The 27,679-nt window shown below is 30.4% G+C and overlaps 1 protein-coding gene across 1 annotated transcript in view; it reads left to right on the forward strand.

The window, feature by feature from the left end:
• Positions 1 to 2,051: 2,051 nt before the first annotated feature.
• LOC132738296 (zinc finger protein 777-like) overlaps positions 2,052 to 27,679 on the forward strand; it is a 29,414-nt gene continuing 3,786 nt past the window's right edge. Inside the window, exon 1 of the mRNA XM_060725763.1 lies at positions 2,052 to 2,086. Within this exon, the coding sequence (XP_060581746.1) occupies positions 2,052 to 2,086 (35 nt within the window). The remainder of the gene's footprint in view (positions 2,087 to 27,679) is intronic.

Raw genomic sequence — 27,679 nt, forward strand, 5'->3', positions numbered from 1 at the left:
CTAGTCTTTTCATAACACATAATAGAATCAACATCTCTTTCTTAGCCTAACATATTTATCAGTAGAAAAACACCAGTAAGCATTGGCATCATTGATCCTGCAAAAAAACCAAAAACCCTAACCGCGAGAAATTACGGTGCAAGTTTGTACAGCTGCCAGGCATCATTAAACAATTAAGTTTGTAAGTAAATAATTCTAGGAAAGGGAAGATCCCTGGAGAGCATTAGAAACAAAACATGCTTTAAATATTTCAATACCTATAGCACAACAGAAATACTAAATTTTTACCCTGAAACACAACTCAAGAAAATCTTAACAAAGGTGATATGGAAGGACTAATTTAAAATAAGTTGTGAAAGCTTCACATGAATAGGGGAGATACATAGATGACTGTCCCAACCTTAAATCTTACCAATAGGATTTATTATTAGTTAAATGTGTTTAAATGTGTTGTAACTGAAAGGGAATAGCTTTAATTTGCTTCCAGTATAGAACCAAGCAAGCCGCCGGAATTTCCGTCCAGTCTGACAAGGCTCTAAACTGTGCCTTAAGTAAATTACAATCTCATTTTGATATCTCCGAAACGAATAATAGTCAGTTGATCAATAGATGAAAAATATTATCTAACCAATTTCGTGTGATATCCAACGGGTAGAACGCTATCTGTTGCGACAGTCGTTCTTAATCTGAATACATATTTCCTTATCATGCGACTAAGCGTATATATTGTCATAATTCTGTGTCAATGTATATAACTGGTATATGAAAACTCAAATTACTTTCAAAGATGGATCTGTTGACTACTGCATACACGCAAAACATAGTCAACATTATCGCTGATTTAATTTATTCCGATAAACCGGCGTCATGAGATTTATCACCATTTTCTACAATTTTCTTTTATGCTCCAAGACATTATAAACTCTTAAATGATACATCTAAAACTTACGCATATGCATTATGTCACATCAATCATTTTATTCTGTCAATAAACATTTCTGTTCATTCAATTAGTTTAGAGTTGTAAGTCAAAAAACGTTATAAGGGACATTTCATTTTATATAGAGATCACGAATTCGTACAGTGCGACTCCTATATTTCGATTAATCTCAGGTTAATTTGTATAATTAGGGTAAATGTAATTTTGACCATTTCATATATTAAACATTAAGTTTTGCTGATTAGTATCGCATTTATGTGTTGTTTGATTTTTTTCCAAACATTTCCATATATTTGTGACTTTTGCAAAATGAGACATTTGATAATTCTTGTGAAGTATTGTACATTTTGTTTTCATTATAGAAGAAGGGCAATAGAACCAATGCGTATGTGCAATCATTTTTAATTTTTTACAAAGTAATTTTATCATTCCATTTACTTTGATTTTTGTAGTAAAAGAAAAGTTTTTACGTTAATTTTTGTCTAAAAAGATCAAAAGTGTTAAGTTTCAAAAGTAAAATATTTGCAGAAAGGAATTTATTAAACAATTGTGTATTTCCGTGTTAAAGTTCATGTAACACGGTGCTCATTTAAACCATACAACAAGATTTAATGTAAAATCATGCGTATGTAATGTTATCTATAGATAGACAATATATTAATTATGCATGAAAATTTATTAGTCAATTTAGATATGACGTCAATATAAATAAAAAATAAGCTACCATTCCCCCGAGAATACATTAACCGAAAAAGCTTTTTCTTTTTTTCTTTTTTATGTCAATTTCATCAAATATCAATGCCTGTTTATTTGATAAAATCAAGAGCGTTATCGAAAATGCACTCTTGAATTTATTAATTGATGTACTTATTTAAAAGTACATGTACACTAGTACTTTTGAAGGTATGAGCAGTCATATGCTTCTGAAAACTTTTGAACCAAGTACAACATTTAAGCACCGTATAGAAATGTTTGAGATCATATTATATACCTTATATACATGTAGAATGATGCAACCAAAATTAAATGACATTCAGTTATTATACCCCCACAAACAAAGTTCATGTGGTATATATATAGGAGTCAGCTTGTCGGTCGATCAGTCCGAATCATGGTTTCCGGACAACAACAAGAGTTTGGCATGAGGTATTGTAACCAAACTTGGTATATAGCAACCTTATGTTGATATTTCATTTGGTCCCCCTGAGGCCAAGGTCAATGCCACTGTTACTAAAAGTAGACAAAAAAACCGTTTACGGACGATAACTAGAGTTAGGAATGAGATATTGTAATCAAACTTGGTGTATACCAAGCTTATATGATGATTCCATTTGGTATTGCATTTGGACCTTCTCGGATCAAGGTCACCGTAACTTAAAATAAAAAAAAGGTTTCAGAAATGAGATATTATAATCAAACTTGATGTATAGCGAGCTTATATGAAGACCCCGGTTGGTTTTGCATTCCGACCCCCTAAGGTCAAGGTCACCGTTCTTTAAAAAGGAAAAAATATTTTCAGGCACAGTTTATACTTCATTTACTATAGGATGAGTCCAAATATTTTCCACACCTCTTATTTTTTAAAATGTCAAAGTTGCTGTAGGGGGTATTAATCATCTTCAGTAACAGCTCTATTTATACTAAATAAGACTGTTAAAATTTAAATAGTTATAGGAGCACATCTTCATAACGGTCTGGGCTTTTTCTTGTTTAGGCATATAACATCATTGTAGACAACACATGAACATATTATGGGTGAACATTTTAGAAACGTAAAACAATTAATAGAAGATTAAAAATATTATTTAAAATTAAGTTAATCGTTTTCTTAAGCACAAAACCACTGCATTTTGAGAATGTTTTAATTCTAAAACGAAACAAATTATTTAAACTTTCTAATATTTTAAAGATCATTTTTTAAGAAGTACAAAATCAATTACTATTGAACCAGCCAAAAATTAATATAAGAGAAGTAAAAGGTAAGAAATAATCAGAACGTTTTCCTTTGATAGCATCGATCATAATATGCTACAAAGATAGTAATTAGGACTAATTTTATGTGGAGTTAGAAATATCATGTACCGTTGACCGTTTTGATTCTTTAACACTTTAGCAAATTGTATGTTCTGAATTCCTCATTGCCCGCTTTACTTAATATGGTGAGCAACGAATTCGTTAGACAGGGGTTGTTGCTTTGTTCCTCGGGCGAGGCAAACATACAGACAATCAAAATTCTCATGGTTAACTACATATATCAATTTAAATTAATTTGCTTGATTTAATCATTCTTAACCTGTTTCCATTTATTTATTTACTTATTAATTAACTTATTTATTCATTTTTTGTTGTTCATTTTTATTGCTCTCTTATGTGTTGAATATCCATGCTTACAAATTTATACAACTACATAAATTTGCACATTGTTTATCAAAATATATCGAGATACATCATGTTGAAATTTGAAATAATTCCTGGCAAAGCTACTAGTAATCTTTGAAAGAAACACCATATGTATAGTTTATAAACTTTAACATAATGCTATAAAATTCTGGAAACAAAGTGATCCCTCGGAAGCATTAATGACAACAAAATAACATAAGAATTGCAGACTCGGTTTGATTGAGTCTGTACATGAGGGATAATGAATAATTGCAACATCTCTCACGCCCCCTAGCACCGGCTTGAGCGGTACTCAATTCTCAACACTTTATAGTGTTGGCATCAATGATCCCGAAGGACCAGAAAATATAACAACATAAACCTGGATGTAGAGTACATTTATTTCTCGAGTAATTTTGATTAGAACCAATGATCTAAACTTCCGGAATCACCGGGACCTGCTACTTGACAATATTTATTGACTACATTTTCATATTATTATTAAGTTATCAAACATAAATGTTGGTTATTATTCAGATATTCTTTCATGTTTGATTCCAATACTTACACAAAATAAATGCATTTAATTATTTATTGCCCTTTTATTAATATCCATTCTATTTTTGGATCTTTTCAAACATAAACTCTTTAAAATGGTGCCAATTTTGAACTTCTTCAATTCTGTCTTTATAATAAGTATATGTTTTTTTATCAAAACTACGCAAAAAGACACTTTAAAATATCACAAAGTATATCAAATATCTTATTTGGATTACGTGAGACAAAAGACTACGTTGAAACCGTAGTGATATTTTCGGATTAATGAACTTCTTGCTTTCTATAAAATAATGTCAGTAAAACGTCCAATTGAATAGTGAATGAAAGTTTTTAAAGGGTAAATGAACAGGATTTTAAGAATCCGAATAGATTTTGATTACATGACTAGATGCTCAAAATTGATGGTTTGCCAGTCTGACATGAGAGCTATGGATGTTATGATATGATGGCAATTTCTAAAGCTTTCCTTTGATGAACGCTTTTATTTTAATTTAAAACGTGACAGCTTGAGTAACCCAAAGTAATAACAAATATTTCATTAATTCTTTGATAGACACTCGAATGCCATATTGGTATCTAATAATGCTAGTTATCATGAAACAGAAATGTTTATATAGACACGTGGCCTTTTTGTATTTTGACATGTGACTCTGGTAAGACAGAATCTTTTAAAAAGAAATGCTACAATGATCCCATTATTTCTGATTTCGTTTTTGTTAAGCGTACTCTTTGACTTTTAATTATATATATACTTAAGTTATAGTAATAATATACATTTACCATCAGCATATTTGATTTATTGTCTTTATACTAAGAACTCTTTTAATCATGACCCATGTTGTTAAAGTCGTATGAACTGAAATTGCAGTTATAATCGTATATCACATATTTTATTTTCAGAAATCATTCATGATGATTACGACGTTTTTTTGCCGAACACAAGTATGTGTTCATTATTGATTTCATCTTAATGTAGATGTTCGTGCTGAGCATGTTAAATTTCTGCAGTGTATCTCACTGTTTCTGTTATTTGAAATTTTTATTAACCTGAAAGCAATAAACACTGCAAATATATCATATTCCGTTTGATGTGGGCTTGACAATATATGATGATGTTGATATATCGAGATCCCACAAGTGTGTGTGTGTGTGTAAAAAAAATTCTACAAATCTATATTTGGTCCGAATATTATAAGCATTTCATGTAAAATTACATTTCTAAAAGTATATCTATTACAAAGAATCTTGTTTAAAATGTCGAAATAATTCGCCTTGAATAATTTAAACCGCTTTATACTTGATGTCGTTTTTCTGCGTAATTGTCATGATTTTCTTCTTCTATTGAAAATTAATTCTGCAAAACGGCTTTATTGAAACATGACATTAATCACAGATCTTAGATACAGGAAATTCTTGTTGAGATCGTTTTGAAAATTATGTTTGTGCATTTTTCTGAAAAGTCTTATGAAATGTTGCATATTGATGTTGTTGAACGCATTTTCTTTGATATTTCTTTTTTTTTTAAAAAGCCCCACAGTAGTTTCGTATTTTCACCATGAAACCTTCGAGCGTTATACATAGTAGTTTGTCTGTTAAGCATGCACACCGAATGACAACGCACAATGTATTAACTTAATGCTAACATCACAAACCAAAGCCATTCACATTGTGATTGTAGCATTGGTAAAGTATTTTCTTTTATCGTCATCCATTGTTATGATCACTGGGCGCATGCCAGACAGTAAGGCGAAACAACGATGTGATGGTGTAGAGTCGAATCAACGATGATAAAAAGTCGAAAGTGTAATGGTGAAAATTCGAAATAATGAAACAATGATGGTGTAAAGACATATTATGATAAAAGGTCAAAAGTGTAATGGCGAAAATCGGAAAAAAATAAAACAACGCAACCAAGATGGTGAAAGGACGAAAAAACGATGGTGGAAACAAGATATTATATCGAGTTTTCACCATCGTGGTTTCTTTGTTTCGGCTTAATGGGGGCTTAATGAGTCATCGCAATTTTCAATGTCGGTAATCGATATCAGTGCGTTACGTTTCTAAATTCGGAACAAATAAACTGTAATTTGCACAAACTGTAGGACAATGTACAGATGAGGCAACTTGAATGTAACTAACAATCTTTGGAGGAACTATAAATTTCTATAGGCATTTCATTGTTCAAAGTGACAAATTCTGAAGAAAGAAATAACATTGTCAACTGCCTGCCTTATTTGGATTGAATTTTCGTTCATGTAAGTGATTATATTATTTTATTTTGTATTACACAAAGTTATCAACTTTTTAAGTATGCACAACATACTCGTATAACCCTTTATTTTTTAACAAACTTAGAAGTAGTCATATCTATAAAAAGGGAGCTATATCGACAGCAATAACTTCATAAGTACAAACCTTAAGATGAAAAAATTCAGACTCGGTCGGGTTGAATATTGTTATGACAGATAATGGAAATTTTTTGACAGAAAAGGAACAATTTTAACACCCCCTTTTACACCGACATCACCCGGGGCTTTGGGTCATGAGAAACCCCTCAATTTTTGGAAAAGGGGACCATTTGGCCAATAAAAAGGAAAAATAAGAAAAAAAAAAACTAATTTTAAATTCAAATTTTAAGAAAAGGGGTTTTCATAAATTTTTAAGGACGTATTCGTCTTTAGACCCCCTTTTTGGGTTCCCCTTTTTTAAATTTTGCAGGGCAATTTTAATTTTTTCAAGAAATGATCCACCGTATTTTTTTCCTTTTTAAACTGTGTCAATGAAATTTAAATTTGGGGAAATATTTAGCAAAAAAATTCCCTTTTCCCCAAAAGTTTAAAAATTTTATTGACTACTGCTTTAAACGCAAAAGCACGAGTAAATAAATTTTTCCGAGCGAAAATTTTAATTTCCGGGGAAAAACCGGCGCATTTTTTAATCACCGTTAAAAATTTCCCTTTCCTCTAAAGACCCAAAACCCCCGGAAAAATTGCAAACTGAAAAAGGGGTTAAAGAAACCATTCGCTTTCACAAAATTTTAAATTTAATTTTTTCCCCGAGCAAAAAATTAATTTTTATTTCAAGTATTTTTCCCTTTTGAATGAATTGAAAAAAAATTTGGGGTAAAAATTTCCAAAGTAGGTTTTTGGGTCCCCCAAATTTTTTTTACCATCAATTTTAATAGTTTCACAAATTTTTAAATAACCCAGGGTAAACAGACGAGTTTTCCCTTTGGGTTAAAATAAAATTTTTTTTAGTATGAACTATTAAGGTCACAAAAGCGAGGGGGGAAAACCCAGGGCCAAAATTAAACAGGTTTTTGGGGAAACCCCAAATTTCTTAAAATTTTTGGGCTGACTTTTGAAGTTAAAAAATTAAAATTGGGGCCAAATCAATGATTAGATGAACGCTAAATTTTTTAAAACAAGTCACCGAAATTTTTTTAAATAAAGTAAAAATGTAAATAAAAAAAAAAACGGGGCCCTTTCCCTGAAACGTTTTTTGGTTTTTTTGGGCGTCCTCAAAAATTTTCAAATAAAACACAATCGAAAGAAAAATTTTTAAACGGGCATTGGAAATTAAAATTAAATTTGCTATTTTGTAAAATTGGGATAGTTGAAACATTTCAGGGGAGAATTTTTAAACCCCAAACTCGCCGCTAGCTTACATTTCCCCTCCTAAACATGAATAATCCAATTTCCGAAAAGGGATTCAAACTACTTCGATAAAGGAACAAAAAAACCCCTTGCCCAAATTTTCCCCTACGGATCCCAAAAAATCAGGGCAAAGGGCCTTTTTCCCTTACAAATGGAAATTTTCCCCTAATATTTCCTTACGGGTACATTTTTTAAGTAGAACATGGTGTTTAATTTCTTCTGGTTTCTCGGCATTTCAGTATGACTAAAGCGGCTTGCAGCAAAATTACAAGGGTAGATTCTTATGTCACTCAGTATGTAGTAAGGAATTTATGCTCATTAAATTTCGATAAAAATTTAATATACGATTGGTGATTCATTGCATTCTATTGGCATGAAATACAAACCTTTGATAGGATCCCCTTTCGGAATACAATTCAAATGTTCAGGTAAGTTGGTAATAGTGTCATTTACAAGTTTATGACTATTTGTTCTTTAACTTCATTTTTACCGATCTTGGTGACATATTGTTTTGTTGTTGTTTTTTTTTAATATATTATTACAGGTTATAACGTAAATAACATCTGAAGATATACATGAACATGACAAAATCACTTTTTATACGAATTTTGTTAGGTTTAAAATTTTAGATTTAACAATATTACGTCAGTGAGTACAACAAGGTCGGTGTCATTAAGGTTCTGTATCAATCAAGGATTTAATATCTTAATCAGAATGAACAAAACTCTTTTGTAAATTTCCTGTCTCTGATAAAAAACATTTTTTTTTTGTATCGGGAAAATTAAATTTCCCCGGGACATTTTTTTTTTGGGAAAAATTTTTAAAAAAGATATTTTAACCTCCCTTTTAGAAAAAAAATTTTTCCCCAAACAAAGTGGGGTAGAAAATTGTAAAGTGGTTCTGTTTTTTTTTTGGGAATTTAAAAATTATTACCCCTATTTTAAAGCGGGAAAACCCCGGGGGCAATTTTTTGAAACTGAAAAAAGGTTACGGATAATTTTTTGGCACGGAAAAAAATTTTGTAGTTTTAAAAAAAGCTTTTTTTCATTTTTAAAATCATTTTTGATATGATTCGTCAGTCCCTTTTAAGGGAAAATTTTTTTCTTACAGAATTAAAAGAAAAAATTTTAAAGGAAAAATTTCAATGTTTTGGGTAAACATTAGTTTTTTTTATGAAAAAAAGTTTTAAATTTTTAAAAAGAAATTTTTTTTGGAAGGTTTAAATTAAACCAGTTCGAAAAGGGGTTGGGAAAAATTTCAAAAAAAAACCCTTCTTAAAATGTGGTCCCAAAAAACAAAATAATAATAAAGAAATGCCCACCCCTATAGAGTTTTTTTTGGTAAAAATTGTTTTGGGGAAAATCCTTTTTAAATTTTTTTTTCCAAAGGGAAGAAAAATTTTTAAAAAGGTGCCATAATCTGTCCTCAAAGCTTTTTATTAGATTTTAAAAACTTGAAATTAAATTTAAAAAACGTGTTTTTTCCCCCAAAAAAATTCCCATAATTTTAAAATTTTTAAAATTTAATTTTTTTTCCCAAATTGGATTCAAGAAAATTTGAAAAATTGGGCCCAATTTAAATTTTTAAACTACATTTGAATTTTAAAATGTAACAAAGGGGCCGTGACAATTTTTTTAAATGTTTAAATTTTATTTTTTGTCATTTTAGTTATGGGTTTAATTTTAAATTTATATAAAATTTACTTGAAAAAATAAATTTGTAAATCGGGGATCTTTGCAAAACCTTTTTGGCCTTATAATTAAATTTTAAAGGGCCCAAAAGGTGAAATTCAATAAAAAAATTTTAAATCCGGTTTTCCCAAAGGTGACGTTCAAAAAAAACGACAAACCAAAGTGGATTAAAACCGTTTATTTTACCCCAAAAACAAACTTTTAGAGGGCCACAGGGGATCCATTATTTTTCATTTTATGAAAACCAGAAATTTTAAAAACACTTTTTTTTCAAAAAAAAAGGGTAAAGAAAAAGCGACCGGGGCCTCTTTCAAAAAAAATTAGCATTGGAAAGTTCTGGGGGCAAACACCAGGGAGCTTTTTTAAAAAACAAGAGATGTAGTTTTTTAAATTTGCCCTTCAAAGTCATACCCCAAGACTTAAAAGTTTCCTTTAATATTTAAGCGGGGACGACTACAAGAAAGAGAAAAGGATAAAAATTTTATATTTTCCTAAAGCCCACCAAATTTTTAAAGAGTTTCAATTTTCTAAATTAACCATAAAAAAACCAGTAAAAATTTTTCCACCCCCAAAATATTTTAATTGAACAATATTTTAAAAATATGTTATAAAATTCCAAACCATAAATTTAAATTTGTCAATTTTTATTTTTTCAAATATAAAATAATTTCAAGTTATTTACATTTTTTTTTCAAACCAAGAGTTTGTAGAATATTCAAAGGAGCTGAAAATGGGTTTAGACAAAGGGGAGTTCTCTAAGCACCAAATCTGGTATTATGGACAAATTAATTAAAATATTTAACCCTTTTTAAAAATTTTTTCTTAAAAAAAATTTATTAAAATTTTTTTTTAAATAAAAAATTTAAAAACTTAAAAAATTTATATATTAAAACGCTTATTTACTTTTTTGGGAAACAAAAAAAAAAAAAATAAAAAAGCTTAATTTGATAAAAAATTTAAAAAAAAAATCAACTAAAACTTTTTAAAAATTACCCTATAAAAGGGTATTTTTTTTTGGTAGAAAATGTTCAAACACCGGGAAAGGGCTTGGGGGAAAATTTTGGTTTCCTCAAAAAGAAGAAACACAAAAACCCCGAAAAATTTTTCGGGGGGGGGTTTTCGAATGGGTCAAAACCAAAATTAAAAGGTTTTGAAAAGAAAACTGGGGAAAGGGGGGAACCCCCGGAAAATTGAAAAACAAAACTTTGCTTTAAATTTTTTTTTTTTCAATAACCCCTATAGCAAAAAGAAAACAAAAAATTTTTTAACCCCTAAAAACCCCCAAACTCAAGAAAAATTTTAACCCAAAGGGGGAAAATTGGGGGAAAAACAAATTTTTAAAAATGAGTTGTAAAAACGTTCATACTGTTTTTGGGAACCCCTGGCCAAAAATTTTCCCCAATTTTTTAAAATTTTGAACTGAAAACTGAAGGGGAAATTACTTTTTGGCTTTCAGTATAAAAACAACCGCGGGCCCCATTTTTTTGGTCCAGTCTGACCAGGCTCAAAACCCGGGTCCCTTAAGTAACAAACCAATCTCATTTTGAAAAATCTCCGAAACGAAAAAATAGTCAGCAAATTAATGGGGGGAAAAATTTTAAACCCAAATTTTTCTTGGGGTTTAATCCAACTTTAAAATGGGCTAAAAAGGGCTATCGGGTTGGGCGACAGTCCGTTTTTAAAAACCCTGAATCCCAATTTTTCCCCTTATCATGCGCAAAGCGAATATATTGCCCAAAAAATTCTGGGGTCAATTTTATAAAACTGGTTTTAATTAAAAACTAAAATTTACTTTAAAAGAAAGATCTTTTGGGAACTACTGCAAACAAAAAAAATTAGTCCCCCCAATTAAAAATCGCTGTTAAATTTTTTTTCCGAAAAAGGGGGCGTAAATTAAAGATTTTTCACAAAATTTTTCAAAATTTTTTAATTTTTTTATGTTTCCAAGACTTTAAAAATTTTAAAAAATGATCCATTTAAAATTACGTATATGAAATTAATGTCACATCAACCCATTTTTTTTTCTGCAATAAAACTTTTTCTGTTCTTCAATTAGTATAGGGGTTTCAAGTCAAAAAAGGGTGAAAAATAGAAAATTTTATTTTAACATAAAATAAAAATTCACTTTCGACCCCAATTTTACGTTTTTATTCTAAAAGTGAATTTTTAAAAATTTTGGAAAAACGTAATTTGTGCCCAATTTCCCAATAAAATTTTAAAAATTTCAATTTTGGGGCCGGGTTTAGTATCACCAGTTATTATTCTTATTTATGTGGGGGTTTTTTTTTTTTAAAAACAACCAAAAATATTTGTCCCTTTTGGGCCAAATGAAAACATTTGTTTAATTTCCCTTGTAAATATTGTAAAATTAAAATTTACGACACAAATTGTTTTCATTATAGAAGAAGGGCAGCAGAACAATTGCATATTGGAATATCATTTCACATCATTTACAAAGTAATTATATCTCATTCCATTCGGCTTCGATTTATTGTAGTAAATTAATGTTGTTATGCTTTAACCCCCTTTTTCAAAGATCAATTGGGGGTTTTTTGTTCTCAAAAGGGAAAAAATTTTCAAAAAAGCAGATTAGTTTAAAAAAAGTTTCATTTCCCTTTTAAGACTTTTTGGTTTAAAACTGTGCTCAAATTTTAAAACCCAAAAAAACAATATTTAATGTAATAATACGTAAACTAATGTTTTAATATAGGTTGTTTTACGACAAAATAGCAGGGTAAACAAAAATTAAAGGCCCTGGAAATTAGGGTTTATCAATAACGATATGACGTAATAAAAAACAAATGAAGCCCCAAAATTCCCCCGACATTTAAACCCAAAAAAACTTTTTTTAAAATTTTCCTTATTTATATCAAAAATTTCATCAAAAATCAAAGCCTAATTTTTTTTTATTTTAAAAACCCGAAGCGTTATCGAAAAAAAGCACTACTGAATTTTCGAAAATTTAAAGTTTTCTTTTTTTAAAATTTTACTTTAATTCTTTTGAATGGTTTTTAACCCGTCTTAAAACTTTTTCAGACTTTTAAAACCCAAAAAAAAATTCACGCACCCGGGACAGGAAAAAATTTTGGAGATCTTATTTAATGTTTGTTAAATCATGTGAATGATGTAAACCAAAAAAATAAAAGAAAAATAAAAATTGGGGAAAAAGAAATATTTTAATTTTAAAAATTGCCCCCAAATTTCAAAGGGAAGCACAAAGTCATAAAGGCCTAAGTCCCGGGGTTTTTTTTTTTAAAGGATATAACGTCATTTTAAACCAGACCATGAAACATTTATTGGTGGGAAAATTTTTAAAAATCTAAAAAAAATTAAATAGAAGAGTAAAGATAAAAACCCAAAAATTAAGGTAATTGTTTATTTTTGCATAAATTTTGCTGCAAATTTTTAAATGTTTTTTAAATTTTAAAACCCAAAGGGGAGATACATTTTAAAACCCAAACATTTAAATTCCCTTTGATTAATTTTTAACTTGATGGGTAAATTTTTTAAAAAAGTACAAAAACATTTTTTAAAAATTTGGGCTAGCCAAAAAATTTAAATTTTAAAGAAAAAATAGTTTTGAAAATTTAAACAGAAACTTTTCTTTTGATAGATCGAAAAATAAAATGCTAAAAAAGAAATTTAATTATGAACTAAAAATTTTTGTGGACGGAGAAACTAAACCCTGTACCCTTGAAAGTTTTCCTTTTTTTCTTTTTGAATTTAAACAAAAAGCACAAATTTTTATATTCTGAAAAATTCCCTTTATTGGCCCCTTTTTTGGGTTAATAAAGCCCAAGCAACGTCGGGGAAGGGGGGTAAAAACAAAAGGGGGTTTGGTTTTTAAACCTATGGGGGGAAAGGGGAATGGGCAGGGCAGGGAAAAAACTCAAAAGGTTTCAAAAAAATTTCCAAATTTAACGCCCATTTCCCCTTTTTGAAAACTTGTTTAAAAGATAAATTTTACTACATAAAAAAACTACATAATTTTGTCAAATTTTTTTTAATTTGGGTTGATTTAATCATTCTTTTTGTATGTAAAATTTTTTTAAAGGGGTGGCTTTTAAAACACTTCCCCTTTTTTCTCAAAATTTTGTTGAAAAAATTCCCTTTTTTAGAAATTAATAAAAAGTCAAAAAAAATTTGAAAATTTTTTTTTTAATCCAAATTTTTTCAAATAAAACCATGTTAAAAAATTTTAAAAAAATATGGCAAAGCTAAAAGTAAATTTTTGGAAAAAATAATTATAAACATTAAGGAACCCTCAGATGAAAAGATAAAAACCTTTGGGTAAGAGTAAAATTTTTTTAAACCCAAATCTTTTTGATTAAGCCAGTGACCCTTAATCCGGAACCAACCCGGGGCCTTTCCCCCTAGAACCTTCCAAAAAGCTTTAAATTTTGTGTTTGATATCTGATCCCAAATAACTAAATTTATTTACTGATTTCCAAAAAACTAACACAAACTAAAAACCCGGGAAATTTTTTATCCAATCCCCTGAAAATAAACCCCTTTTAAAAAAAGGCGGGAAAGTTTTTAAAATCCTTTTCTGTTCGTTTAAAATTTAAATTTTGTGTTTTTTATTAAAATGAGGGAAAGAAACATCTAAAAAATTTCCCAAAAATTTTAAAAGAATTCCCATTGGACGAAAGCCTTTTTTGATATTGTAGTGAAATTTTTTGGGGTTAAAGAATTTTTTACTTTCCCATCAAATAAAGCCCGTGGAAGTTCCCAAATTTTAAAAGTAACAAAGGGTTTTTTTAGGGTATTGAACAGTTTTTGATTAAAAGAACAAAAATTTTAATAAAGGCTAAAAAATTTAATTTTTTTGCCAGTTTTGCATGGGAAAAAAAAATTAATTTTTTAATATATTTTTATTGTAGCTTATATTCCCGGCAAAAAATTTTAATACAGGTTGTTTGAAAAAAAATAATGAAACCCCTTTTTACCCGAGCATTAAATTAAACCTAAAAAATTTTAAAATTTGAAAAAATTTCGTCTTTTGTGTCCCTTTCTTAAAAAGTGTCCCTTCAGTTCCCCTGTGGCGAAAAAATAACCATGAGCTACATAAGTAGAACAGAAACTCACCCATTATGCGGCTTATTTTCCAAATTTTAAAATTTTTAAATTTTATAATCGCTATTGGGAATAAGGAAATATCAAATTTCCCGGAAAATAAATGGGGGTTTTACACCTTTATTAAAAAATAGACATGGGGATTCCCTTTAAAAAAATTTGGTGGGTTAATTTTGTACATTTTTCACAAAAGTCATATATTGGGTGTCGAGGAAATTTAAATTTTACAAGAAAATGGAAACAATGACCCGCAAAATGTCAAAAGCACAGGAAAAGTCTTTTCCTTTCATCCCTACATTTTTCTCAAAATTGTTTTTGGGAAAAATTTTAAATATGGCTTTAAAAAATATCTAAAATTTATTTAAATTTTCATTCCCCGGTCAGGGCGTTTAAAAATTTTAAAAAACCTTACCCCAGGAAATTTTTTCTGATCAAAATTTTGTTGAAAATTTTGGGGTTTGGGAAATTTTTTAATCTTTTTCTCAAATATTTTTAATAAATTTTGGTTTAAAATTTTTTGGGTTCCCATCCGTGGTGATTTTTAAACTTTCCGGGGGGTTTATTTAAAGAAAACCAAACGTGGAAAAGATTTTTTTTTTAAAATTAAACGTGGGTTTAATGAAAATTGGGGGAAAAAATTTTTTCAAGAAAACTACAAATCATCTAAATACAAATACTTTGGGGTTTATAAGATAACGAATAATGGTCCCTTTTTTTATTGAGACACCTCATATGTTGTAAAACTTAAAAATTTTTATAATTTTCCCTTAAAAATGGAAAATTTCAAAAAAGATAGATAAGACCCTTGGGAAATGTTATTAAAAACATATTTAAGTAAAATTCTAAGAAAAAGGGTGGAAGGCCGGGTTTTCAAAATTAAAAACAAAAATTGAGAAAGAAGAAAAGATTTAAAAGATAGAAAAAAAAATAAAAAAAAAAGAAAAAAAACGTAAAAGTTCGATTATTTTCTGAAATAAGAACATACTAAGACGTTATATTAAAATTTTGGGTTTAATTTATGGTCATTAAAGGTTTTTTTTTTATATATTTTTTCTGTATAAAAGGGAAAACTTGTGATTTTTGCAGGGGAGGTAAAAAACTTGGTTTTTGGGAAAGAATTTTCTTGTTTTCATTTTAAAAAATTTCCCAAAACAAGAAAAAAAAGATTGCCTCCCGGGGTAAAGATTTTTTTTTTTTTTTTTTTGCAATTGGGAAAAAACATTCTTTTCAAAAAAAACATTTTAAAAAAGAAATTTAGGGTAGATTACCCGTGTAAATTTGTTTTTAATTTATTCTGTAAAAAATATGAAAGAAAGGGTTTAAAACAAGTTTTTAAAAAAAAGAAACTTTTTGTAAAAAATTTCCAAATGATTAAATTTGTCTCCAAATTTTGGGGGTCAACCGGGGTTAAAAACAAATTTAAAGTTTTTTTCCTTTTTAATTTGGAACGAAAAAAAACTACAGTTCTGTGAACAAACCATAGGGACATTTACCCTAAAATAAAGCTAATAATGAGAGATGGGCTGTACATTTCTAGAGAGATATCGTACTGAAAAGTGACAAGTAACAACAGAAGAAATTGAAATTGTCTCAAAATGAACAATAGAACGTCAAAACGCCTGTCCTATTGGGAATAAATTGTGTTTTTTTTATTCTGTTGTTGTTTTTGTTGATTTTCTTTTTAATATTTGAACTCTGTTATCACATTTGTATTTATTTTTTCTTAATTTAAGACAACTAATCATGAAATGAAATATCTTACATAAAATGACATAATTCGTTGGTCAAGCAAATGAAGTTATTTTTACCAACATATGTAAATATTTATATATTCAACGGCATGCAATTATAATCGTTTATATTTTAATATAAATAACACAGTAACAAGTGGTAAAAATATAATCCATCTCATGAATGAAAACAAAAGTAAAAAGGAGATGATTGCAGACTCGGGTTTTATTGAAGCATTTTATGGTTCAATGTCTCTCATGCCCCTTTGCAAATATTAGAATACTGAGTTTACGAACAACTGCCACAAGAAGACTACACTTTCTGAGCTGCAAATGCAGATATACTTTTCGAGACTGAATTCAAAAGTAACCTTGCGTGGCATCCCATAGCATGAGACTTACCATTTTTGTACATTCATGTTGACAAATTTTTATAAAAGAAATCTCTGCCCAAGTTTAAAAAAAGTATTTCACAGAACTATCAATACGTCACAATTGACTCTAAATGCAAACATGATAAGTCCATTTAAATTCAAACAAAAATTGCAGATTAACAATTGAATTAAGTGTTATCGAAACATTACAATTGTAATTATAATTGAAAATAAAAAACAAACTTAAATTTTAAAGATAAATATATATTTCAATTTTTTACCAGATAACTATTTTTAACCAACACAAAAACGTCATTGTTATACAATAACATACTCTACTCATGTATTGGTTTGCATTTATTAATTGTTAAATTTTTCGTTATACGTAAATGATCAATGAGATTATTACCATTCACAAACTTCAGTTTCATAACCCTGACTATCCATTAATCAAATGAATTTAAAAGAAACTGTCTTGAACTGAGATAGAAATAAATACGTGGTATAAAATGGAAATATAAAATGTCTCATTTATTAATTAAGTTATATCATATTCTGGTATTAGTTCATTGTACGTGAACGGTTGTAGAGCATATCAGTTTATATCATTCCTCGGTTCATTTGAATTTCGATAAACTATATGATTAAGGTAATTGTCTTTCCTCTGATGTCTAATCTCGAAAATGAACATTTTTGTACGAAGTTTGTATCACGTTGCTCAATGATATTTTTCAAATAAACGCTGCAGAACAAGGAAACAAAAAATATAACGCTAGATTGCATTAGTGCCCTGTTTACCTTTGCTTTTTTAAAGTTAATTATTTGTAAAATATTATAGACTTTTAAGACACACCAATGTTATCATTATTTGCTGATGTTGTAATTGTTACTTATTAAAATAATAGATATCTATAATATTATATTCCTTTGAAAACTAGCCATGTTTTGACTTGTATTAAGTAGTTTTGTAACACATGTTATCAAGATGGTTAGAACTGGTTGAAGAAAATTCCATTTTAAAGTTTAATCGATAGATAATTTGTGTGCCAATTTGACTTTAAATTAGATCTAGAAAATAAATTGTTTCCGGCAAAGATTAGTTAAATTTGCAGAAAATGTCCCAAGTCTCATAACTTCTGCACTTATGCCAGAATAAAATGCATTATATGCGTGTGTAAAAATAATAGACGTAAGACTCCCTGTCACGCTTCCGACAGATAGAATTATAAAAGTGTGAACTTTGAATTAGTTTGTAATCCGAGTGTTCATACATTATTTCATTTCATTAAATGTTTTTTCAACATGCATTTCTCCAACACAGGTTTTATTCTTTTCCAAGAATTCAGCTTAACGTCAGAACACTGTGTTGAATGTTATACATTCTTATCTCTAATACAAAACATAAAGGAAGATAGAGTATGCTAAAATTCTTGATGCTCTTTAATAAAATGTTATCGAATTGTTTAATGTACGAGTAAACAATTTATTTTATAAAAAGACATAAAAACACGTATGCGTTTGCATCAATAAAATCAATATCATTATACACGGAAAAAGTGCAAATATAAAATATTAAAGGAACATTGCAAATGATGTTTGATTGAATCTGCTCATAAGATATTATTTAAAAGTGCAACATTTCTCAAGCCTCCTAGCAGCGTCAAATTTCAAATTTTTAAACATCTGGAACGGAATAATGAAACATAAATTTAACAAAAGGTATACCAACATTGCAGAATCGATTACGTTATGTCTGATCCCGGAACAGAACAAATCATATCAAACTTCTTGACGGTCGTTTTTCGTGTTTTCTTGTTTTGTTTTGTTGTTGTTTTTGTTTGTTTTTGTTTTTGTATTGTTTTTATTTATTTCCACTTATGCTAAGTTAATCTTCTAATCATTTCTTGTACTCACCTATATAAAACAACTTCCTATACTTTTGTGGTGAAGAAATCTGTTTTCATGTTTTTTAGCATCCTCCCTGTTTATTTGTCTTAAGCCATTTTAAGAACACGAAACCTTACATTACTATAACTATGTCTATGAAATATATTTCCCCAGTGGATAACAACTCACATAAAGTCGTCTATAGACTTCGTTCGTTCATACATTTCCATCTTATAAATATATTTATTTCACATTTAAAATTGATGCCAAACATCAGGTATTTTAAATTATACTACATGTACCTATATCTCCGTAAAAGGATGTTTACAGAACCACACTTCCTTCGTCAAAATTCATTAAACATGATATTGTTGTCAAATAATAAATGTCAGGCGTCTAAGAGCTTACATCAAACAATAATGATTGAATACGGTATCGGAAGAGCAAATGCGGAATACTTTTCCGGTTAGGTACCAGTAAATAATTAACCTGCAGTCTGAAACATATACAAGAAATTGTTGACTTCGACCGGAAACAATATTTTGGTACAATTGGCACGGATTACTTTTATCTTGTTTATCATTACTTCTAAAAATGTTGTAATAAATGTACAGTATTTTGTTTCACATTTTACGTGCATTCTTGTAAACCTACGCACACGTAATATGTTACGAATACAAGAAGATATGCTTCATGTGTATATTGAAAAATAACAACATATCCTAAATATACTACGTAAAAGATAATTCATTGTTTATGTCTGTTAATTTTCCATAAATGTTGTGTCTTTCAGTGTTTTTAGAGCAAATGATCGCAGTAGATTTTATCGTAAAAAATGAATTCATCAATTCAGCTTTAAACGATACGATAAACGATAGATGACGCAAATGATCGCTGTGGATTTTTCTATTGATGGCCATCAATGCATAAATTCAGCTAAAGACATTTTTTCTTTGGCAAAATGGCGTCATTTGATTTATTTTAACAATATTTGTCTTTAAACATTCTAAGATAATACAAACATATTACTGGCATGTCATCATACTTAAACTTGTATTGTGTGGGTCAATGAACCCGTTTTGAAAATATTCAATGATGTCAGAAGACAATGGGATTCGTTTCCATGATCAGTAGATTATGATAGTTACATCAAATAATCTGAAATAACATCAGTGTTTACACCTCTAAAAAACATTCTGTCGATATATACGCCCCGTGCAAATCTAAATAAAGCGGAAACGGAACATTTTAATATAGATATGAGCAAAATAAATGTTTCTCTCAACACATCATTTGTAGTTATTTGCATTTCAACTTATGCTGTCAAGTCCTGTTAAACTTTGATGATAATAAGTTTTAACCTCATTTAGAAGCCTGCACTCATTTTTTTGACATGATGGGGTTGAAAATTTTTGCGATTGTCATATTTGATGTCAATTAAGTGTTAAGTATTTTTCTGTTTTAAATCTTTCATGCTTTCATTTTTAACATCAGCTGAGCTCCTTTGAGACAATCCGAATCGCGTTTGTTTTTTCGTTCTATGCAACCATTAAGTTTAAATATTGAACAGATCTTGTCGATAGGATAGTGCAGCGATATGGACCGACGAAACGCGAAACGAATCGCCAAATTAGTACACCATAATAATAATTAACATTTTGATGTAAATTGTATGTATTACTTAATAAATGACCTGAACACATACAGGTGTGTAATTACTTTAACGCTTTTTCATTTTTTCAGACTTTGATTTTCAAGTTTGGTGTCCCATGTTTTTCCTGATTCAATTAATAATTAATGACTAAAATGTGTGCACCTCTGTCCTTCTACCTTCTTTTTGTTTCATGCCCTGCTGGATGCTTTACCGATGGTCTTGTGTGACTGGGTAGTGCGTTTAATGAATGTTGCATATCCTTATTGATCTTTCATATTCTATAAAATAAATGAAAATAAATGAAGTCATTGTCACCATGTTATGATCTGCGGAAATGAAGCATGCATGAAAACAGAAGTAAGGCTGGGCAAATAGGCACACATCAAGAAAGTCGGGTGTTCTTCCCAATATTTGAAAGGGATAGCATTCAAATGTAGCTGCTTATTCTTCATGTAAGTATCAATTCCAACACCCTTTGTTCAAGTGATTTTACAGGCCCTCTTTGGCCACTTGTACATGATACAAACATTCTAGTGCAGTCTTCTGTCTCTGTTCTTTCATCCTGTGTTGACTCTTGTCCCCTCTGCTGATGTCAAAGTTGAAACAGACGGCAATTAGGGCAAAAGGAGCTTATTAATAGCAAGACTAATTAAAAGGCAACTTATATTTCGTTATCTTGTTAACATGTAGCAGCTTACAAATAGTCTTTTCTATATTATGCCTCTGGTTTCTTCATCCACTCAAGACTTGGCTCTTATTTACTGCCCTCTTACAGGAACAGCGTATGTTGGCCAACTAAATTTTACGCCTTCAATTCGACAATGGCTTACGCGGGATCACTTTGTTTCCATATTGTTTTTTTACCATGATTGAGTTTTACTGTAAAGCGCTTTACGGTTTTATATAAGTGACGGAGTGAGCCTAACAGTCGATAAATTTTAAACTTGCGCCTTTCAGTACCGTCAATGACATCATACCGAGCCTGCAACATTTTCAAATTTATTGTTTGAGGCGTTCGTTAGGTACTCCGTTTTCTCTATTTTTATACGTTAGGATTGCAATTACCATTATCTCCATGATCTAATTGGAAGACGCACATTTAAGCATTGATTTAATCATTTTAACGATTTGTTAAAATCTTTGCCTTAGCAGTCACATTTTTGATATTTTTTCATAATGAAATGCAGCAAAAATGGCAGATCTTGTTTTTTTTATTTAAGAAGCATATTAAATGTTGAATCCAAATGTGTCAAACAATCCATAACCAGTGTATGATAAATTCTGTTTGAAAAACTCTGTTCCAAAACAAATGTTTTGAAAAATGTAACCACAAACGTATTTTCCCTAGTACTTTAAAAAAAAAAACAGAAACATTAAGGGCTTTGCGTAAAGCAAGATTTAAAGTTTTGGCAAATCTCCAAGCTCTATGTCACCACCAGAAACGATGATTGCTACAGTCTTGCTGGATGCATTATCAGCAATGATAATTACATGTTACCGATAACATGACAACACTTTAAGAGAGCTTAGTTAGAAGGAAAATTGGAACCATCCACAGTAAAAAAAGAATAATATAGAAGGGTCTACAAACATCACAGTCATGAACACAGCTAAAATGCTGAGCTATCTTTAAGGATAGAAAATATAACATCTTTTTAGTGGGTTAGGCTTATAACATTCCAATATAAGTTGGTTTTTTATGTTTTTTTGTTTGTTTTTTTATTTGTTGAGAATAATGCTTGTGATTATTGCTTCCGAGTGATCACACTTTTCAAGATATTTACAAAGCTTCATACATGTAAAATGCAATTCAAAACACTTCTGACAAAATGATAGGGGGCGTGAACGGTAACTTGCACTTCCAAGTACCGTCCATGAACAGGCTCAATTAAACCGGGCACGCAACATTTTACCATTTTGCCGTGTTAGGCTTTCTTTAGGGATTTTGTTTTCTTTTTTTCACGATGACATTTCATTACATACGTAAGCAACTTTTTGTGAAGGTAAAGGTATTTTTTGTTATCCCAGCTGATGTTAGTAAGTCCTAAAACAATATTTTACGTACTTTATAAAGTTATATTAACATATTAAATAGATCATCATACTCACATCAGCATTAGCCTTTAGATACTTTTCTCTTTTAAACTCATATCCTGTTTTGCCTTGATATACGTCAGAAACTTAGCAGTCTTAAAGTCTGTTTAATGCTGATAAGAAAAATATGTCTCGACAATCTTTGAACAAAATGAAAACAAATGTCAAAACATTGTTGATGTAGAGGAATCCCAGTTGAGGTTATTTAACATTCTTCTTCGTTTATTTGTCTAAATATAACATTTCATATTAATATTACTGTGTCTACCAAATATATTTCCCCTGTGGTATATGCAAACGCATATAAATTCGTCTATAGTCCACGCTCGTACATATATTGTCATCTCATAAATATATTTCTTTCACTTGCAGAACTTGTGTCTTGCATCAATTATTTTAAGCTTTCTAGTACCTTCTATTTAGAATCTTTATGACCAGTCTATTGACAAATGGCAAAAGCTTTCGAACACCTAAATTTCATTTGCTAACATTATTTTGTTTGTTCTTTTTATAACAATAATACATCTTTTTAATTATAAAAATGCCCCCGTAAACACCTTATGTTTAAGCGATGTCCAGTGTTTTTTCGAAATACTGTCAAATATAATTCGGTACAAGAGAAATAAATTTTAGCAACTCTGTAAAACATTAAGCTGTACTGCAAACGGAACAGATAACTTTAAAATACTTAGCAAAAAGTACAGCATGTCTTTTTTCTATTAAAAAAGGTTAAAGAAAAAATGACATTGTATTTGTTCGCACGATTTAAGTATCTTTACATATAAAACCTACACATACATTCTGACATATATTTCATTCAAAGAATTTGATCACATATCCTGACATACTATAGTTAATATCACTCATTGTTTAAAACGTATATTTTCCTCACATGGTGTAACGTGCTGTTTTATTTAATACAAATTAACTGTACGGACAGCTAAACAAGCAGAACACATTCAGGCGCGTTTGTTGATTGAAATAGATTTCCGATGCGAATTATCGTAATTGTTTGTTTTTTTGTTTAAGTACAATTTCACGAGGATATACTTTTTGGTCGTTGAGTCCAGCATTTTTAAGTGTTAAAAATTGTGTAATGTACAGACTCAAACAAACGAGTTTACAATTTTTTATGTAATTTTGCTGTTTTTAATGCTTCCAAGGGATAACCTTTCCAAGATAGATATCCATAAGGAAAGGATAGGGTCATTTGAAAATAATTTCATAAGAAAATAAAATAAATTAGTACTTTTGTGCATTTTCCATTTTCTGTTTTGTCTCTAAAGTACTCAAAAATTCATTTTTTAAAAGAAGAAAATAAACAAATTATGCTTAGTGCGAATCCTAATCAAACGTAAGCGAAACATTTTCTTGAAATATAATGAGTAAATCCTGGGTTAAAATCTTTGTTGTATCCGTCTGCTCCTCCTCATTTGCTTGCCATTCTAGGTTTATGAAACGCATTTTTTCAAGTTATCGTATTTACAGATTAATAATCACGTGGAACATAAAGGGTGTGATTTGATTTAGATTGTATGTAACTCGGCTTAATTGATTAGAATGGACAGCAAGTCAAATCGGTCCCATGTCAATCTGACCTCTGTCCCTAATTTATGGATATGGCTCATACCTATCTTTTTTAGATTTACTATGTCCATTTTTTTTAAATATTTCTGTCTTCAATTTCAGGATGGACATACCATATCTTCATCTTCGCAGCAGACCAATTTCGATTTTCTCCAGTAAATATAGTTTTGTGTCGTCTACACTAACGTATTGTTAAGTTGAGTAAGTTCAAATAACATACATATATCAAATTTTTTAAAATATACTAATCGGAAAATATTATCTTCGACCAATTTCTTATACGTTTGTTTGAAAACAGGGCCGTATTATAGATTCCACCAACACCCCCTACCCGGCGGACGGGCAGTCGGCGTCCAATTTTTGTCCGGAGCATATCTCCTACACTCATAGAGGAATATTAATGAAACTTCATAGAAATGTTCACCACTATAAGAAGCCGCATGAACCAGGCCTCTAGGTCAAAGGTCAAGGTCACACTTAGAGGTCATTGAAAAAGGCTTGTCCGGTGCAAAACTTTTACATACATAGAAGGATTTCAATTACACTTGGCACAAATGTTCACTATTATGAGGTGAAAAATTAAGGTCCCTGCGGTCAAGGTCAAGGTCACATATAGGGTCAAAGTTCAGATAAAAATATGAAAATGTGTATTGGGACCACTTAGTAATCATTTATTAAGGGATTGAAACACAAATCGTCATTACCCGTTTGCAAAACGGGTCGTTTTATAGTTTCCCCCCTTGATGGGCGTCTGGGCGGACGGTCGGCTGGGCGGGAGTCGTCCAATTATTGTCCGGAGAATATCTCCTACACCCATGGAGGAACTTTAATGAAACTTCATAGAAATGTTCAACACTATAAGAAGCCGTGTCGCGCGCATAAACCAGGCCTCTAGGTCAAGGTCACACTTTTGAGAAAGGCTTGTCCGGAGCAAAATTTCTACATTCATAGAGGGATTTCAATATAACTTGGCACAAATGTTCACTATTGTAAGGCGGAGCGTCGCGTGCAAAATTTAGGTCCCTGCGGCCAAGGTCAATGTCATTTGTAGGGGTCAAAATTCAGATAAAAATATGAAAATGTGTATTTGGACCACTAAGTCATCATTTATTGAGGGATTGAAACACAAATCGTCATTATCATGACTACTGGTGTGAAACATGTAATTTAGATTAATATATGCAAGGTCAAGGTCATTAAAGATGATTTCAGAAGTCACAAAAGGTGATAAAATATAGACATTTTGTCCAGAGCATATATCTTACACATATGAAACTTCATAAAAATGTTTACCACTATGAGAAGATTTAATGTCAAGGTCACACTTAGAGGTCATAGAAAAATGCTTGCCTGGAGCAAAATTGCTACATGCATAGATTGATTTCAATATAACTTAGCACAAATGTCCATTATTGTGAGGCGGAGTGTCGCGTGCAAAATTTAGGCCCAAGCGGCTAAGGTCAAGGTCACACATAAGGGTTAAAGTTCAGATAAAAGAATCACTAGAGATCATAATATATCCAGATATTGCCCAAAGTATATCTCCTATATACATATCTATAATGCCCACATCTCTGTCAAAAGCTTCTGCGGTGGGCGTATATTGCGACAATGTTGCCCTTCTTGTTTTTATTTCTTTTTCCTTTGTTTTAAATGCTTAAAAGTATATTTCTTACACGACTAATTTACGAAATTTACTGTGAAAACAATTCATTACAACATAGTTTGCATTATCCAAAAAACCGCAAACAGTCAACAAGAAACTGAATATTTCAACGTTTAAATGGAAATGACAAGAAAAGATATAAAGAATGGATAGCAGATGATTATATATCAATTAAAGAAAACAAGTGCGTATGACATTAAGACGGTATTATTGTGAATCATGAATTGTATGACATATTTCTGTTTGTTTTTAAGTGTTGTAACATGTGTATATTAATGCTGTGCCACTAATTATGTCTACTCTTGTAACATAAAAGAGGGAAACAACGGAATCCCTAGCCTGGGATTCAGGCGTTGATATTTTTTTATTTATTCATAACTTACGCGCTATTTCATACTCGATCGTCATAGATAACACAACATCTCTGGTTTTGATAGCATCAACGCCTGGGGAAACCTGCGGGGTTTCCCATGTAATTATCGACTAAAGATAATCCTATTAATAGACCGATTAGCACGTGACCAACAAATAACATGATTAAATCGAAATCGAGGCGAAGATGATAAATGTTGAAAATTTGACGCAATTTACCATTATAAATTGAGTCCAGCACAATTATCTGATGCTCACACACTTTATCTTCTTTAATTAATCACACCTGTTGATCAAATTCACTTATCATGCAATAAACTTTGTCAATGAGTGTTAGTTTTTAATCGGAAATGGTGTTTTGAAAGCGAGGCTGCGTAACTGTTCGTTGAGCTTCGGATCACTTCGTGGAAATTCCGTTTCTATTTTTAGAAACTAGTTTGTTGTTGCATGAATTATCGTTCTTTAATAACACCCGTAATTTTCGGGGTGTATACTAGGTGGCGCTTCGATCGAAAATTGTATTTCCCCAGGCTGTCGATTTGCCGAACAGAAGCACATCGACAGACTGGAACCCAGGCTACGGAATCCCTTAAGAATGCCCAAAACGACAATATTGAAAACGTTGCAGAAGCGGTTTGATTGCGCCTGTTCATGGACGGTACTCAAAAGTGCAATACTGAAAAGTGCAAGATACTGACCATCCCTAGCTACGACTTAAGCATAAAATATAATAAACAAGATCAACAAGGAAAGTCGGCGTTCAATGAACGCAAAATTCAACATTTAAGCACGGAAATGGTAAAATTTTGAATTTAGAAGCATCCACTGCAAGTAAAAAGAAAGCGTGTGCCCTGTACGAAATCCAGTGTAGCTGACTTTTATATACATCACATCTGAGGCAATTCTTTAATTATTTTTGAAATATATATGTATAAAAGATCAGCATGTAAGGGCGGCATTTAATGAACTCATCCGCAAACACAAGACTATCGGCAAGTAGCCCAGCAAGACACCACACAAGGTAGGGCACTGGACGATAAGACACATTATCGTGACAGAATTTGAATTAAACTTACAATTTTCAAATATTTCTTAGAAAAATCCGTGTGTGCTATTTTCGTTTGTTAATTGGAATTAAAAATGTATAAGCAGTTGCATGTAGGTATACAGGAAAATAACTTTTCTGTGTGTTTATAAACTATATGTCTTTATCTCTGAAACGAACATCAATCAGTCTAGTATGTAACAATTGTCTTGCAATGAAATCGTACATGCACACTGCAGTATCATTAGTCAGAAGTCTAACAGAATCTTTAATCTAATTTGCCAATTAACTTTATCTCTTACACTATTTCGTGACGCTTTTCGTGTGTCACTGAAGAAGGATATTGATTATTGTTTTGCACGTAATATGTTTCGTCTCTGGTGTATTAACAGCAATCTGAAATAAAATGAAGAGTGAATTCATATAAAATGAAATGACATTCTTAACCAAAACTCTTGCGTAGTAATACATGTAATAATTTCAAAATGTCAGAAAGATACGTAACGTTGTTAAATATCAACAATTTGATCAACGGATGTTCCGGCTGATCTGGAATAGTATCTGTTGCCGACAGCTGGAAAGAAGAATTTCCATATTTCATTCTATGATTTTAAACTTAATAATATAAGTCTCATGGGCTATTCTTAAAATTTTGAAACTTTAATGAAATGTTTTCAGGAAAGAGCACAATAAAAGTGTCAACTTAAATTAAGGAGTTTTCAACAAACGTTAGCTTAGAGATTGATATCTTCTAAAAGGGATAAGTATGGGTAAGATTCCTGCGTATTTTACACATAATATAAATGAGAACGCAATGATCGTGTAAAAAGTGTCCTTTAGACCGCAAAGAGATTAGATATACTAAAATAAGCGAAAAAAATAGCTAAAGGAGCATACAAACGTCAAAATTGGAGATTTTGTAGAATCGGGCTGAGCTTAATGCACTGATAAAATAGATAAAAACAGAATC

Source organism: Ruditapes philippinarum, unplaced genomic scaffold, assembly GCF_026571515.1.
Source record: "Ruditapes philippinarum isolate M1 unplaced genomic scaffold, ASM2657151v2 ctg609_1_1_1_1, whole genome shotgun sequence".
In the NCBI taxonomy this organism is placed as follows: domain Eukaryota; kingdom Metazoa; phylum Mollusca; class Bivalvia; order Venerida; family Veneridae; genus Ruditapes; species Ruditapes philippinarum.